This window comes from Cavia porcellus, unplaced genomic scaffold, assembly GCF_034190915.1.
Source record: "Cavia porcellus strain 051 isolate PalLab524CR breed Dunkin Hartley unplaced genomic scaffold, mCavPor4.1 scaffold_19, whole genome shotgun sequence".
NCBI lineage: Eukaryota > Metazoa > Chordata > Mammalia > Rodentia > Caviidae > Cavia > Cavia porcellus.
In genome coordinates, this window is record NW_026947502.1 from 29,420,425 (window position 1) to 29,436,961 (window position 16,537).

Here is a 16,537-nt window from a genome sequence, read left to right on the forward strand (position 1 = left end):
AGGTCTTGCGTTTAACAGTGGGGAGCCAGCAGGTTATTAACTGATTATTCCCAAAACAAATTCTGCCAAATAAGGAGAGCGGATTGACTAAAGTGTTTTGGTTAGATTTATACAGTCACTATTTAATGGTAACTTAAGGCAATTTTCTTAATCACACAGACATGAAAAGCTGCTTGCTTTTGGCATAATAGACAATAAGAGCAGAAGACAAGGTACCTGAGAGAATCTCAAGCTACATGTATTCTAGAAGTCACTTCCATTCCATCAAGCAAACATGGAAAAGTCAAGTGTGTAGCAGATTCATTATATTACAAATGCAGCAAATATTAAATGCTTGATGCTTTCAAAATAGAAATCCTGCAAAGAATCAAGGAACTTCACATCTTAGTGTTTAGGTCTCTGCACACCCTGGCTTCCTTTTAACCCTCACAGGAACCTGCACATAAGTTTCCATTTCACAAATGGGCAAACAAGCTCAGAGTGGTGAATATTCAGCATTGGCTTTGCTCAGAAAACTGTTTTCAATTTTCTGACTGAAAATTGTAGCTGCATTGTGAACACTGGCCTGTCAGAAACAGAGCGGCTAGGGATAGGAGATAGAAATAGGGTGAAATGCTGCTGGTGCATGCCAGGGGAGAAATCACAAGGGGCTGCTCAGGGAGCAGAGAATTCAGAAATTCCTAAAGTTGGACTCCATATTGATTTCTTTGGGGCCCGGAAGGAGGGGGGCAGGTGATCCTTCCCCTAGAAAAGTTTATATATAAAAGTTCTGCTTTTGCTATTTAATGGATTAGCTCCACCATGGAATATGCCTTTGAGATTCAGAGAGTGTGACCTGCTTAGATCTAGAAGAAATCAATGACTTTCCTAAATGCACCCAAATTCAATGCATGAAAGCCCACTGCTCAATCTCCCTTCCTACTGCATAAGAGGCTAATAAAACCAGTGTGCATATTCCATTAGGAAAGGCAACTTCTTTGATTAAAAGGGGGGATTTTTTTTAATTGTCTCTGACTTGCTGAAGTGTTTCACATAGATTGGCATTATTAAGATTCATCACCACAGTTAAAAATAAAAATGAAAGTCATATTGTAATTTTGCTTTTACAGTTACAAATTAACTCGGCTGAAAGATTCTTTCAGTAAAATTAACATTTCATAACATCTTATCAATCTAGTATGCCAGGAGCTCAAAGTATATGCTCATTTTAAAAGTATTGAGCTGTAAAATTATTTAATGTCATTTGTAACATATTATTTACATTTCACTCTTTTGCCAGTAAAAGAACGCTTTTGTGTCAGGTATCATCAGTTAGACAGTGACAACTCCACCTGAGCATTGTAACTTGTGCTGCTGAGGTTTCTGATTTAGGAATAAAATTAAACTTTAAAAAGTAAAGATATCCAGAAATTTATGAAGCAGAAAGAAAAGGCATCACGCTTTATAGGTACTCATTCCAAATTATGTTCATTACATGCTGAAGCCTGGGGAAGGCAAATAGGGAATTTAAAAAGACACCATCTGCTGTGTGATCAATTTAACCCTTAATTTCATTATCACCTGCTGTTGAGCTCTTCTTCTCCAAGATAAAAAAAAAATGACTAGCATATCAATTAACTAAGTAGCAGTTTTAGCAGGACCTGAGAATATGCCTTGTTTGACAATTTCTTAAACCCAGAATTACAACCTGTTATTCTTTTCAGAAAAAAAATCTATTATACTTTACATTAAAAATGAATACCACACATAAAGTGGTTGCTATCAGCCACAATTCATAACAAGTCCATAGTAGAGTGCAGTCTTTTCTGAAATTTTAAATTTATTACTTGGGAATAAAAGGCCAATTTTTTGGAAAGCTATTGAATCTGAACATTTTAAAGTAGTTCCTCAAGTGAAGAAAGGTTTCTTTAAAAGGGAAAATAAGACACAAGAAAAAGTATGTATCCCAAATCAGAAAACATTTTCTGCTTAAATATCAGAGATAACATATGGCATACTCAGGAGGAAAAATTTCCAATTTTTTAAAAAAGCAATATATATTTGAAAATATTCTTGTTTTCTTATTTATACACCTGAGCTATTCCAGCTTTTAAAACACATTTAACAAACACAACACAACTCGTGCAAGGTTGATTTGAGTTCACAAAATAGTTTTATTATATGTAAGAAAGCATACAGGCAGAAAAATTAAGAAAACATTCACAATACATATATAACACAGACCTGATCCAGGAAATATTCTTCAGTAGATTTTTGTTCTTTTTACCAATTTCATCTACATGTTAAGTCAGTTGCTTATCAAGAACACTACCTTGTAAACATGAAGAAAAAAAAACTCTGTTGAAATACCCCTCAGAAGTTAAGTATCTGGCAAGGGAGGCTTTTTACAGTCCACACTATGACAAGGGAATCTGATTCCAAAGCACAGAGAAGCGACAACATTCATCAGAGAGATGCTGATGGCTTTGGGGTGCTTAACACACCCAAAGAGAATGGGGTCTCCCATTCTTTCCATCAACAAAAGTACTGTACCTTCTTTAAGGATAATGAGGCACTGTTCATTAGTTAGCATAATATTAACATTTAAAGATCATGTTTTTTAAAAGTCAGTTCTAAGTTCAGGTTAAAGCACTACAAAATTAGCCCCAAGGGTGGCTTGGTTTGACCTGGGAAAACAAAGATGTGGGGTTTGAGCTCTGTCCATCTGTGGGGCTACTGTGACCCCAGAATTGAGGAAATTCACTGTCCTTGCTACATATCTCTATCCAAGACTGCCATTCGTTTGGCTCAGAAAAGCTATTTGAAGCATGAAATGAGGAAAGACAGAAAAGGCCAATTATTTTACATAAATACAAAGTGGCATATACTTTTCCTTACCACCTAAGATTATAAATGCAAAGCTGTGTTCTTCTTAAGCTAGATTTCAAATAAGATATTTACAGAACTGCAAATTCTCCTGGGAAAAGACTTTGCCATTTAGAACATTTAGAACACAATAGTAGCTATATTTTTTTCAAAATCATTTTAGGGGAAAGAAAAACATTCACAGCATTTGTCAACTCTCACCTTGTATTTATTAATGCCAGTGTATTTTATCAACTTCATTTCCTGTCAGCCTCTTTTGTGTTTCTAGAAGTTATTCATGAACATTTAGAATCAGAGTCTGTGTTTGCTTCATTGGCTTATAAAGTGCTAGATCAACGGACAGCTCAATCTCAGATAACTCATTGTTTATTCTATTAAATATGATAAATATAGATTACGATAGCTTTAAAATATACATATAATACAATAAATAAATAAAATCAGTATCAACAAAGCATCTCTCAATTCTGAAAAAAGAAACCCATTCCTACTATAAGGCTCAATTTTTTTAGAAATAATTTATGAAGGCATGCACCTACCTTTACAATCTGAAAACTTTGCTTGCAACTGTTTTAGCACCTGTTTGTATACTGCAAACTCAACCCTTCTCACTTCCTCTCCAGAAAGGTTTGACTTTTAAGTGAAGTTGTTCATACATCCTAAGACAACAGTTTCAAAAATGATTTTGGAGTCAAAGACGTGTCCCTGTGGTTTCCCAAATGTCCCTGTTTGATGGGTTATGAACAACAGAAAACACACTGGAATGTATTTGAAAATATACTTAGTTGTCTGTTTGAAAGCAGCAGAAGGCTATCTTGACATCTCACTTTCTCACCAGACCCTGATTCCTAACAGCAAGCTCCAAAGAAATCTCCTTTAGCTTTTGCATGCCAGGATTCCTCTAGGCGTTCAGGTCGGGTGCTGTCCATTGTGTGTGATGGGCTGGATTTTCTCTAGAGAGACATCAGTGTCATAATCCAATATGACTGATAGGGCTGGGGACAGCTTCTCCAGGGGTTTGGCTATTCCCCCTGCCTCCTCCTTTTTCAGGTCCTCAGAGGAACCTACCGCATGTGGGATCAGGTAAACCAGATTGCATTCCTTGGAGATGGAGCCTCGTGGCTCATGATGGCTGGAAAACACCACAGCCCCATTGTTATTGATGCTGACTGTCTCTATGGCATTATTCGTGGTAGGACAAAGTCTGTAGCATCCTAAGAGAGTTGAAAATGCCTTCTGAAAATCAGCGTTAAAGGCATAAATGATGGGGTTCAAGGAAGAATTAGCCCACCCAAACCATACAAACACATCAAAGGTGATTGAGTCAATGCAGAAGGGCTGGGTCTCCCCAGACTCACAGAAGGGCACCATGCAGTTTGAGATGAAGAAAGGGAGCCAACAGCACACAAACACGCCCATGATCACAGACAGAGTCTTCAAAACTTTAGTCTCTCTTTTGAAGGACATCTTAAAGGAGCTCTCTGACTGAGAACATTCGACATTTCCATTACCTGTGGTGGTCTGGCAATTCTTGGCATGCACGGCTGCCCTTTCCAAGGCCGAGATGCGCCGTATTTGTTTCTGGGCGATTCTGTAGATACTAGTATAGGTCACAATCATGATGGCCACTGGGATGTAAAAGCTTATTAGGGAAGATGAAATAGCATATGTCCTGCTCAATCTGGTGTCACAGTTGTCTGGAGCCTCTTCGAAGAAAGTAGCATTCCCATCGGAAGGGCTCATGGGTTTTGCCTTGTGCCAGCTGAGCTGCACGGGGATGAAAGAGATGAGAACAGACAAAGTCCAAGCTATGCTGATTAGAATGAAAGCTGCCCTGGGCGTCATCTTCCGCTCATACTGAAAGGGGCTGGAGATAGCCCAGTACCTGTCCACGCTGATCACACAGAGGTTAAGGATGGATGCGGTGGAGCACATGATGTCAAAGGCTACCCAAATGTTACAGAAGGACCCGAAGGGCCAAAAGCCAGCAATCTCAGCCACAGCTTTCCAGGGCATGACCAAGACGGCCACCAAGAGATCTGACACAGCTAAGGAAATGACGAAGAAGTTGGTCACCTTAGACCGCAGGTGTCGGAACCTGATGACAGCAGCACAGACCAAGGTGTTCCCCAGCAGAGTGGACAGGATGAGCAGTGACAGGAAACAGGCTGTCAGGATGCGGAAGGAGAAGTCTCTCTCCATGACCAGACCAGTCTCATCCATGCTGGAGGTGTTCAGAGTCATCTTGCAGAAGGAATGCACATCAGGGCTTGATGCCCCTCAAGTAGAAAGCAAGGGCAGGAAGTCAATCCAATTTATCCTCACAGGCAGCCCAGGCCCAGTCCCAGGATCTCACCAGCATTCCCTTAGGGATGGAAAACATTCGCGGCAGGAATTTCCCTTTGGTGATTGGCGTTAGCCCCAGGCAAGGTTCCTCTTGCTTTCTAAGTTGTCTTTTTGACTCTCTTGCTCCAGGTCACTGTCACCAGTACCAGCTCATCCCTAAATTCCTTCAGGGAAAGCACTGGCTCTTTAGCATATTCTAATCATCAACCCCAAGACACGCAGGCCTCTGCCTTGCCTGTCAATCCTGGTCACATTTCAGGGTCGTTGCCTCTAGGATGATGACAGGGAATTTTCCCCTTCTAAGACGCAGCTGAAAAAACATGTCTTGCTCCTCCACGCCCCTGACTCTTCGGCAGCTCTCTCAACACCCTAAAAAGCGAAGGAAAAACACACCGTCTTTCGCCAAGATTTTGAGCAGATGGAGCTTTACTCATGTCAAACTCAATCCACTCACTTGCTGGGCATGCCCGACAAGGCCACCTACCTCGCCTTGGGGTTGTCTCTCTTGGGGAGCTCGGAAAATGGACTTCTACGGGCACCGCGGCTCCACGATGGTCAGGAAGTGCGCTGCTTGCAGAGCCTGGCTCCGAGGCGCAAAAATCGCCGGTTGAAGGAAGGAATCCCGGCTCGGGGCGCCGCTCTGCTCCTTGCTCCTCAATTGCCAGGGACTGTTTAAAACGGACAGGACCCTGGATCAGGGGCCCCGGACTCCGGGAGCTTTCTTGGGAGCGGGTACCCCAGAGCTAGTCACTTGGGCAGCTTTGTTTCCTTCTCCTGGACCCACGCGCTGGGCCCCCCTTGGGCGGCCTTCGCCCCCTCAGGCAGGACGCGCGTCCTCCCTACAGCACCTTCTGCTACCCCTCTGGAGCCCGCGGGAAAGCGACGCAGAGAGCGAAACTGGCTCGGCGAGCGTACAGGCAGGCTGGGTTCCCGCGGGGCACAACCCACCTGTCCCCCCATCCCGTCCCCTCCCCTAGAGGCGGGTTGTGCTTGACAGGCAGAATTGTAGGCGACAGCCACACGTGGTTCCCCCGGATGGGGCCACCGTCGGGCAAAGGGGATGGGCAGGTGGGGCCCAGGTGAGCGCTCGCCCTCGCTGGGGGCCTCGCCAGTTCCTGGGCCCCTGGACAGCTCCAAACAGGGCTCGAAAAACCAATCCCGATGTCAGAACATCAAGTAAACTGCCAGTACACAAAACTCCGCCCGACATCCGGCATTTCTCGCTATGAACCCAAAGCCCAAGGTCAGCGGAGACCCCGTCCACTCCCACGCACATCAAGCAGCAGGAAAGCTGGCCCGCGCGTCCTACCCGGGTCGTCTCAAGTGTCCCCAACTGGGCTAAAGCGGGCGCCCGTGCTCACCGTGCTCTAGCAGGGCGGGGCGCCGCTGGCCAGGGTCTCTGCACCCAGCAGGCGCTCACTTCGCGCTCCGTCCCGCGCTGTGGTCAACATCCGACTGCGACTCGCGCCCCGCGCGCCCAGTGCGTCCCACCAGAGCGCACACGCTCCGCGGGCCCGGGGCGCCCTCTGCCGGCGCCTGCGGCTTCCGGAGCCCAGCTGTGCCCCGGCAAGTACCAATTTCCCTGCATGGTCCCTTGCAAGGGATCCGCTCCTTGGTCACTCTTCTCCATCCATGACTGCCAGAATCTGAGGAAGGGGAAGCGAAGAGCGAAGAGGGTATTTCTGCTGCCTGAAATACCCCTCAGATCTCACAAGGGAGAAACACTTTTGCTGGCACATCGCTAGCAGAACCACTGTTCTTCCTGTGTGCTCATGGAGGGCCAAGCGCTGGACCAACAAGACAAGCAAGATACAATTTGTACTCTCAGATTACGAACGGACTTGGTGTCTACTGACAGCCTCTGCGTCCCAAGCACAGACCTGATGGCACTCAATCGCTTGTAATAACGGTTCCTGCTCCTCTCCACTTCACCGTGGGTAAAATGAGGCTGGGAGACCAATAGAGCCTGCTCAGAATCACTCAGTTAATGAAGGACCGAGCTGGCTGCTGCCTGTGTGTTCTTTCAACTCACTACTTCTAGTACCAGAGGGCGAAATCTAATTACCAGCAGGCTGAAGAGGAGGGAAGAGCAGGATGGAGTCAGGAATGCCTACAGACGGTCCCCAGGTTTCCCTGAGGTGCCCCGAGGAACGATGCAGGACAGACTGGTGCAAATGTGGCGACCACATGGCTCCTTCCTGGGGCTTCATGTAGGTGGAAAGAGAATAGACACGAGCTTTGGAAGTCTCATACCTGGATTCTGTCCCTATCAATGGCATAGCAGGATTGTTATAAGTGTTAAATGGGCTGCTGGCCACAGAAAGATTGGTACCAAACCTAGAACCCAGTAATAAGCCCCACCTCACCCCACTCCTGCTGGTAGGAACCCACAGGGCTCATTTGTTAAAAAAAAGAAAAAGTCATCTCCATGAGAACCATGCACCACGTTGGGTGGTAGAATTTTCTGTATATAAATCCTGAATGTAAGTAGCAGTTCTACCCAATTATCCCATACAAACAAGCTTTTGGTATTAGATGAAAAGACTACACAGTTAGCACAGATCTCCTCACCTCCTGCCAATTCTGTCCCCTCTCCTGCAGCCTCACTGTCATGCACTGAGTCCCACAGTGAGGATACCAGACACAACTTCTGCCACAACGTGTCGCAAGAACCACATTCCCTATGCCACGCGTAATGTGACACATTCCAAGTGATTTTCTTTAAGGTAACCACCCTCCAAATTTCGTGATACTTTATCTTTCTTTCTTTTTTACTGAAAACAAAAATTAAAGGGTGTTTCCAATTCATGACACTGCAGTGAGCCTAAAGGCGTAACTGTCACATTCTGCCCATTCCATCAGGAAATATTTCCACTGCGGTTACTCAGAAATAAGCAAGGTAAGCAATTCAGCACTGTGGAAAGCAAAAAACCTTCAAGGCTTTTCTGTTAAGATCTGAAAGGGCTGGTGGATTGGAGGGAGGGAACACTTCCTTGGGTATTGTATATGGGGAGGAAAGTATGTCTCAGGCACTGAGGAAGAAGTCTCATCAGAACACACGAACTCCTCTAAGCTCAAGGCAGTAGAGGATAGAGGGGGATGATGAGGCCAATTAGAGGGATAAACTTTCTGTCTGACACTCATTGAGACCTTGAGACCTTGCTGCCAGAGCCAACTATCCTAGCAATACCCACTACCCCTTAAATTATAACAATCATAATCCAGTATATGAACCTCAGGTGGCATCACACTCATGCAACACTGTGTCAAAAAATTTTACTTAACAGTAGATAAAACCTTGCTGAGAGGAAATGCTGCTCATAGCCCTTTTCGTGTTTGCATTTGTTTCAAGCTGGGAAGCTGCTCCAAATAAAATCTCTTTCATTTCTTAAAAAATCCTCTAAATTATTTCAAACTAGCCCATGTCAGCTTTTGTCTTTTCTTCTCCATTCATTCATCAGAGAAGTCCAGGAAATCAAATCAGTATACATCACTATTGCGGTAGTTAACAGCTATGTCTCCATCACAAGTAAATTTCTGCCATTTTCAATGTTAGAGCTTTAAATTTCCTCCTTACTTATAGCATTCAGAAAGGCCCAGACATAGAAAATCTTTCTCAACAGTAAAGAAGGAAGGAAATTCAGTGTATAGCCAAGAGAATAATTTTGTTTGTAATCACCAGGAAGACAAGAGCTGTGGAGCACTTCTTTATGATTCTATAAGTCAAAAATAGACACCTGAGGTCCATTTGTGCCTGATTTACTTACCAGCCTTTGAGCATAAAGGGAACAGGAAACAGTGTTATGCCACACAAATCTCAGAGTTTCACTTATCACAGAATGTGAACCTCGGAGGATCTTAGGGTTTGGCTAACGCTTTGGGTTTGTTTTTCTGTTTTTGGTTTTTAGAATTTTTGTTTTGTTTTGTTTTGTTTTCTGATTTTTTTCTCTCTGAAGAGAAGGTGAAACAAAAGCTTCCATTTTGTTCTATAAAAATCTCCCCTAAACACCAAGAACATGATTATCAATGCAAGCAGGTATTAGCATTAGATCATGCTGGGAATGTAGATTCAAACACAAAAGCACATTTGTTTCCCAAATTGGCATGTCTTTTAAGTTCCACTGTGATTTATGCACTGCAAGGAGGGGGAGTTTTAAATGATGCTTTTCAACAAATTTATATTTGGGGTTTGTAAAATTCAGTGAATACAGAGGGCACACCATTCAAAGGGGAGCATAATCTAATAGAAGAATAAATAAAACAATTGAACTGTCAAGTATATCAAATGATATTTGTGGGAGGCTTGAAGATTATTAAAGCTATTTTAGACCCAAAATGACTGAATAAGTTAAGAGAGATAAAGCTTGGCTGGCCTTGAGTAAGTAGTTAGAAATCTTGTTTTAGGCAATAAATGTAACTTCTCTGAAATCCCTAATCCTGTGTTCAATTTTCCTTTCTTACTGCTATTATAAAATTCAAAAATCAACACTTAAAAATCAATGCATATCACTTTTGATAGTGATTGAGAGGTAGCATAATTTTTTTATTGAACATCTGTCCTTTGCTTTTTTTTTTTTTTTCTCTCTTTTCCTGTCTTGCATGGACATAATTGAGTGAGGTTTTTGTTTATTTGTTTTGTGGTTTTGCCATGCTGAGAATCAAACCTGGGGTTTCTCGTAAGCTAAGCTGATACTCTGAACTGCATCTTCAGTTCCTAAGTAGTTTTTAATATTTCCACCTCAGCTCCTTTGTTGACTTATTTTTTACAATTCATTGTTATTTTTATGATTGCTTCATATTTACATCATGGAAATGTCTTATACATCTCTGTCGAGCCTCTCTTCAAATGATATACCATTTTAGCTGAGGATTTAGCTAAGCTGTGTAAGCGCCTGTCTGGCAAGTATGAGGTCAGGTCATGAATTCAATTCCCAGTACCAAAAAAAAAAAGGAAAACAAATGATACATCATTTCATGTATAGTTAAAACATTATAGTGATTTTTTTTTTTGTACCAGGGATTGAATTCACGACCTCACACTTGCCAGACAGGTGCTTGTGCCACTAAGCTAAATCCCCAGACCCTATGTGATACTTTTCCACATCTCCTTTAACAAACATTTTTTGAGAAATTTAAGTAAAAGGATGTAAATACTATATATTTATTATATAATATTCCTCGATACAGATCCATATTTCCATCTGATACTATTTTTCCACTTCAAAATATGCTTTGTAGTACTATTCTACTGGTGGTAGATTTTCACAGCCTTTTTATCTCCAAAATGTCTTCATTTTACCTTTTTTGAAAGAGATTTTAACAAGGTACAGAATTCTAGATTGACAGATTTTTTCCCTTTAAGGCTTAAGGAGATAAACTACTATTTATTATTTATACAGTTCCCACTTTGAAATCTGCTATCACCATTACTATCGTCCTCTATATCAATATGTTTGTTTTTCCTCTCTTTTTGCTTTTATGACATTTCTTTATTATTAGTTTGGAACATTTAATCAAGAGATAGGTACCTTAGTATAGGTTTCTTTAAACCTTTAGTGTACTTGAGATTTGTAGATTTTTTTATTTGATAGTTCTTGTCAAATTTGGAATTTTTGAGCCATTTTTCTTCAACATTTTTTTCTTTTTTGCTTTTCTTCTATCCACTGAGTTCTTCAGTTGCAAGTACTTAAGGTTGGCCTACAATTCACTGATGTTTATTTTCTTCTCCTGACTCCTCTGGTCTTCACCGTTAATAGTTCATCAGGCTATTTCTTTAAACTAATGTTTTTCTTCCTCAGTGTTTAATTTTTGCTAATGCAGGTCAGTGCATTTTGTCATTCCACAGTCTGCAGTTTTCTTCCATGAAAATTCATTTTGCATCCTTCTTATATGTCCTGTGTCTGTACTGAACTCTCTGAATATCTGAAATATAGTTATAACTATTTTAAAGTCCTTTTTTTGATAACTCTACCTTCTATGTCAGTTCAGTTGATATTTCTCCTTACTGAGTCACAGTCTCTAATTCTTTTCCTGCCTATTAATTTTTCATTGGTTATCACCTGTCATGAATTTTACCTTGCTGGGTGCTACATCTTTTCATATTCTTATAGAAATTCTTGTTCTTTGTCCTAATCACATTGATTACTTGGAAAGAGTTTGGTTCCTTCTGGTCTTGCTTTTTAAGATTTATTAAGTAAACCCAAGGCACATTTATTCTGAGGCTAATTTTTTTTCCTGACTAAGTCAGGGTTCATCTTCTGTATGCTTTACCCAAATCCCACTACTCATGGAATTGAGGTTTCTGGTGGCAACAGACACTGTTACTGGTCTTGGATGGGTCAATGTCAGTTACTGTTTTCTTTCCTAATTCTTACAACTTCAGCTTTATCACTCTCATTCACTGTTTAGTTCTCTGTTGAATACCTAGAGGAGACAGGCGACTGAAGAGCTCTGCAGTTCTCTCTCTCCGTCCCCTTTTCCCTTCTCTCTCTCTCTCTCTCTCTCTCTCTCTCTCTCTCTCTCTCTCTCTCTCGCCCCCTCTCTCTCTCCCCTTCTCCCATTACAATTCTGCAAACTCCAACTCTCTTGGTCTTCTTTGACTCTTGGTTCATGCTGCTGTTCTTGGAGAGTCCGCCTGGTACCCCTGAGCTCTGCTCCCTGCACCATATCCTGGAACTTCTCAGTAAGACAAGGCACCATTGAGTTCGCTTCACTTGTTTCCTGCCTTTTGCAGGTCACTCTCCTTTGAGTCTACTTTTCAATTCATTAAAAATCATCATCTGATATATTTTGAGCATTCTACTGAATGTTTCCAGTGGAATAATAAATCACAATACCTGTGACTTCTTCTTCTGTCTGGAAGCAGAGATCTGGAAATGTCTCAATTTCTAAAATTTTTGTTTAGATGTTAAAAATATTTTTAGATTTTTTAAAATCTAAAAAGGCAGAGGAATCTAAGAAAACAAGATAATTTCAGATTATCAACAGAGATTGTTTCAATGAGCTTCTCTTTTTCACCTTCCCCCACTTCTCCTTCTTCTTCTTTGTTTTTGGTTTTGTTTTTGTTTTTAACCCCAAACTTCTTCTGTTCTGGTGTGCCATAGCGCCAACATGCACCCTGGTAGTGTCTGTCACTTTGGCTTCCCTGTAATCCCTTCCCCATCTGAATTCCACAGTCTTCAGTGACACAGGAATCAGGTGGGCTCCACTTGGGCCAGTCTTCTGAGATTATGAACATAGCCAACTCTTTGATAGATGATGGAATGCTATCATGCATTCAATAAACATTTTGAGTGACTATTATTGACCAGCTATTATTTTAAGTGCTAAGATATTGCAGTGAATAGACATTTTTATCCACATAGGGTTCATATTTTAATGTGAAATGATAGAGATCTTTTATATAACACAGTATAGAAATATTGTGAGTTTCAAGTGTTGAAACATAAATGCACTTATTAGCAAAATTATAACCTGAGACAAAATAAAACACACGGTAATACACAGAAATTGTTTATAGTGTGAATAAAAGCTATTAAGGCAATTTAGAGAGTCTCTTTTTAGGCTATTTTTGGAAAGCATGAAACCCAGGGGAGCGTCTTTGTAGGGAAAATGCTGAAATAAACTCGAGACTGGAAATCAGTGCTCTCTGGAAAGGCAAAATCTCCCAGAAGACAGACTATGCTTGAGGACCCCAGAAAGTACCCTTCAGTTCACAGCACGATTCATGAGCCAAGGCTTTGCTTACCCAGCCCTCACCTCCATCCCTGGTTATGACTTTTCCTTTCTACAGTGTAATCACTTTTCACTCTCACCCTCTTCACCACAGCTTCAGGTCACAAGACTGTGAGACAGGAATTGTGGCCACAGGAGAAGGAGCAATGAATCGGCCAGATGTGGGTTTGAACTTCAGCTTTGTTAATATTTATTTGTGGGAACTCAGTTTTCTTCACCTTACTGATCTTCTTTTGCCAAATCTAGCAAAGGAAATGCTGCTGTTACCACATAAGGTTATTGCAAAGACTAAATAAGATCCTGCCTATACAAAGGAGATAGGCACAGGACTAAAAACATTGTCTTGTATTCCACTTCACCTTAGCAAAGACCATTTGTCAAGTGTGAATTAGTTAGGTTTTGAAACAACACACTACTGAACTCTCTTAGACCCCATAAGGTTTACTTGGCTTAATGTTGACTTGCATGACAGAAGGCTCTTAGCATAATATCTCTCCATAAGCTATCCTTTAGTAACATGATGTGAAATGATTCAACAGTCTCTGTTATGGCATCATCAACTATTTGAAATTTCAGGTGAAACTTATAAATAAAAAATGGAAAAGAAAAACAAAAAAAAGTGGCAAAAAATGATGGGAAGAGACCATGTTGGGACTTACGTGGCTACACATGAAAGCAATCTGCCCGGCCTCTTGGTAAGGGCCCCTGGCACCGCCAGTTCCTGTGAGCCTACCGACACGAAGGCTGTGAATCAAACATCTCTCCCACACCCCATCAGCAACTGGGGACAGAGTTCTGAGCATATCTTGGGAGGATGACCATATGCAATATAGCAAATATGGGGTATTTTCTTCTATGTTCTGTTTGAAGGCAAAGGTTATTTTCACTGTTAAGTTTTGTAATGATTGTTATGCTCTATTCAATATTCTCCTTCAATTGGTTTTACAATGTTCTGTTATTGGTTTGATTTCACTATACCTAACTGACTGGACAACTATTGTGAAGATAACGAGATATACTATAGTACCTATTACTACCATCCTAGTATCCTGCTCTGAAGTTCTGTACCAATGCACTGCATTGTCTCAATTGGCTTTGTTCTGCCTTGTTCTGTTGTATTTTTACTACTTTCAAAATAAAATTTAAAAAAATAATCAGATATGTATGGTTGAAACAAGGAGGACTCTTTTGGAGAAATTAATGCTAATGTGACTTTTGCTATAATAAATTTCTTAATTTTTTGAACATTTGTCCTAGATTATAATCACATCTCATAAATAAAGACATTCTTGAACAACAACAAAAATAAAGTCCAGCATCTGTTTCACTTTCTCTGATGCAAATGTCCCAGATTCTTTAAAAATATTGTCTACTTTTGTTGAATATGTTCTGATGATCTTATAAGGTTGTCTTTCCACCCTAGCTAAGGGAAGATGAATGATATAAAGTAGGTTGACCAGATGCTTTCTCCATGAGGTTGGAATGTTATTAAGCCAAAGGGCAGAGAAAATGAAATATTTGCTGAATAAAATCTCATGCAGCCCATCAGTATCACACAGACAAGAGTGCTTCTGCTGTGAGGCTGTTCTGTTCACCCAAGTCTTGTTTCCAGAAACCCGGGTGCTGAGTTCCCTCCCCATCCTCAAGCCAGGTCTACAGTCTTCATTTGCTGTCATCTTTCCAGTGAATTTTTTTTTTGTTTAGGTTAAACAGTGAATTCTGTCAGTTACAATTAGAGACCTTTATATGATTAAAAGAAGGAGAAAAAGAATGAGGAAGAAAAGAAAAAGCAGCAACTTTTTAGTTGTATTTAAATCAACTAGAGACATGTTATACTTTCCTGACCAACAGGAAAAAAATCAAATGCGAAGAGCCATGGGATTTTTCTCGACCAGTAGATGAGCCTATTATAGTGTAATTATATGGTGATGAGTCTTCCCAGTGAGTATTCCACCACAGAGATACGTCTCAACAATAAGCATGTTCAATAGGCTACATGAACAAGGCAGTATCTTACTCCTTTTCTTAAACAACTCTTTGCACTTGATCCTGAGAATTATCCTGGGGAGGGGATGGTTCTGGGCACAGTTTCAATTTTTCAAGCGATAAAGAGTTCTGTGGATGGCCAGGTACTGTGAGGTATGCCTGTAAGCCCAGCCACCTGGGAAGCTAAGGCAAAAGGCTCATGAATTCAAGATCAGCCTGGGAAAATTAGTAAGCCCTTTCTCAAAATAAGAAAATAAAGAGGTCTCGGGATATACCTCAGTGATAGAGTTTCCCTGGGTGCCACAAAGAAAGAAAAGAAGAAAGAAAGAAAGAAAGAAAGAAAGAAAGAAAGAAAGAAAGAAAGAAAGAAAGAAAGAAAGAAAGAAAAAGAGTTCTATGAATGCACGACAGTGATGGTAGAACCACAATGTAAATATACTTAATTACTACACTGCACATTTCAAATATTTATAATACTAAATTTCATATTATTTTAGCATAATAAGAAGAGAGTTAGAGCAGAGTCACCAACAGCAGCCTCCAGAGAGGTGGTCTGTTGTTGTGCTATTGAAACCCCTCATGCTCTAAAGCCTCTGTGTGAATGCCGGTGGATTAGCTCTCCTCTCCAGCATGTGGCTCCCCCTAGCCTTCCTCCTGTGGCTCCTCCTGTGCAATCTCTTTCTCTCTCTCACTCTCTCTCTCTCTCTCTCTCTCTCTCTCTCTCTCTCAATCTCTCTCTCAATCTCTTTCTCAAATAACATCAACTGAAATGCTAGCCTTGTGGAAGAAAGAATATCTATGATTTTCTAAGCACCCTTTGTATTTTCTATTGTCAACTGTACCTAACAACTCACCTCAGTGTCACCCTGCCTGTCGATGCCCTTCAGACTGAAGATTTCTTTGATGATGTTATACAGTCTGATCCTGTTTTTCTGAGCATAACATAAGAGTCTGGGTGGAAATTGTAGAAGCATAATCTCCATTTCACCAAAAAGAAAGTGGAAGCTCAGAGAGGGGAAAGGATTTGTTCAAAGTCATGGAATGAACAATGTAGGGAACTCAGAGTCATGCACGGCCCTGTCTGATTTGAAAGACCATAATGCTTATATGTTAGAGGGAAGATAGTTCTACTGGGTCATTTTCTGTTGCTACAACACTGAGACTGTATACTTCATAAAGAAAAGGAGTGCCTGGATGTTGTTGTAAAGCGTTTGATTCCAGAACTCTGCGAGGCTAATGTAAGAAATGAAAAATATAAAACAGCTGGGGATATAGCTCAATGCAAAAATCTAGTATCTCAGAAGAGAGGGGGAATGAGAGGAAAAAAGGAAATGTTCCTCAGCTCACAGTTGTGAAGATTCAAGAGCCTGGTTTTGGTGTCTGCTTGGTTCTGGGGAGGCCTTTAGTGCACATCACAACACAGTGGAGGATAGCAGGATAGGAGCCCATCCAACAGGAAAAATGACTGCATAAGACAGCAAATGAGAGAGATTCAGGTTCCAGGCTTGCTCACTGTATAGCAATTCACTGTGGCAGGAATCACCTGTGGCTCCATAAGAACCATACTAATCTCTTTCAAGGGTGTTGTTCCAATGACCTACTTACC

General features: G+C 41.1%; 1 protein-coding gene across 3 annotated transcripts; it reads right to left on the reverse strand.

Annotated features, from left to right (window-relative positions):
• Positions 1 to 2,133: 2,133 nt before the first annotated feature.
• On the reverse strand, positions 2,134 to 6,725 carry Drd1 (dopamine receptor D1). 3 transcript variants are annotated; one of them, XM_005005164.4, is made up of 3 exons: positions 6,573 to 6,725; positions 5,696 to 5,879; positions 2,134 to 5,580 (listed from the first exon to the last, which is right to left on the reverse strand). In XM_005005164.4, the coding sequence occupies exon 3, from the start codon at positions 5,107 to 5,109 to the stop codon at positions 3,775 to 3,777; it is 1,335 nt and encodes a 444-aa protein (XP_005005221.1). In that variant the 5' UTR covers positions 5,110 to 5,580; positions 5,696 to 5,879; positions 6,573 to 6,725; the 3' UTR covers positions 2,134 to 3,774. The 3 variants fall into 3 exon arrangements, with proteins under 3 accessions (XP_005005221.1, XP_063086874.1, XP_063086875.1); XM_063230804.1 differs by lacking the exon at positions 6,573 to 6,725 and adding an exon at positions 6,486 to 6,501; XM_063230805.1 differs by lacking the exon at positions 5,696 to 5,879 and having other exon boundaries at positions 6,573 to 6,672.
• Between the last annotated feature and the right edge of the window lie 9,812 nt (positions 6,726 to 16,537).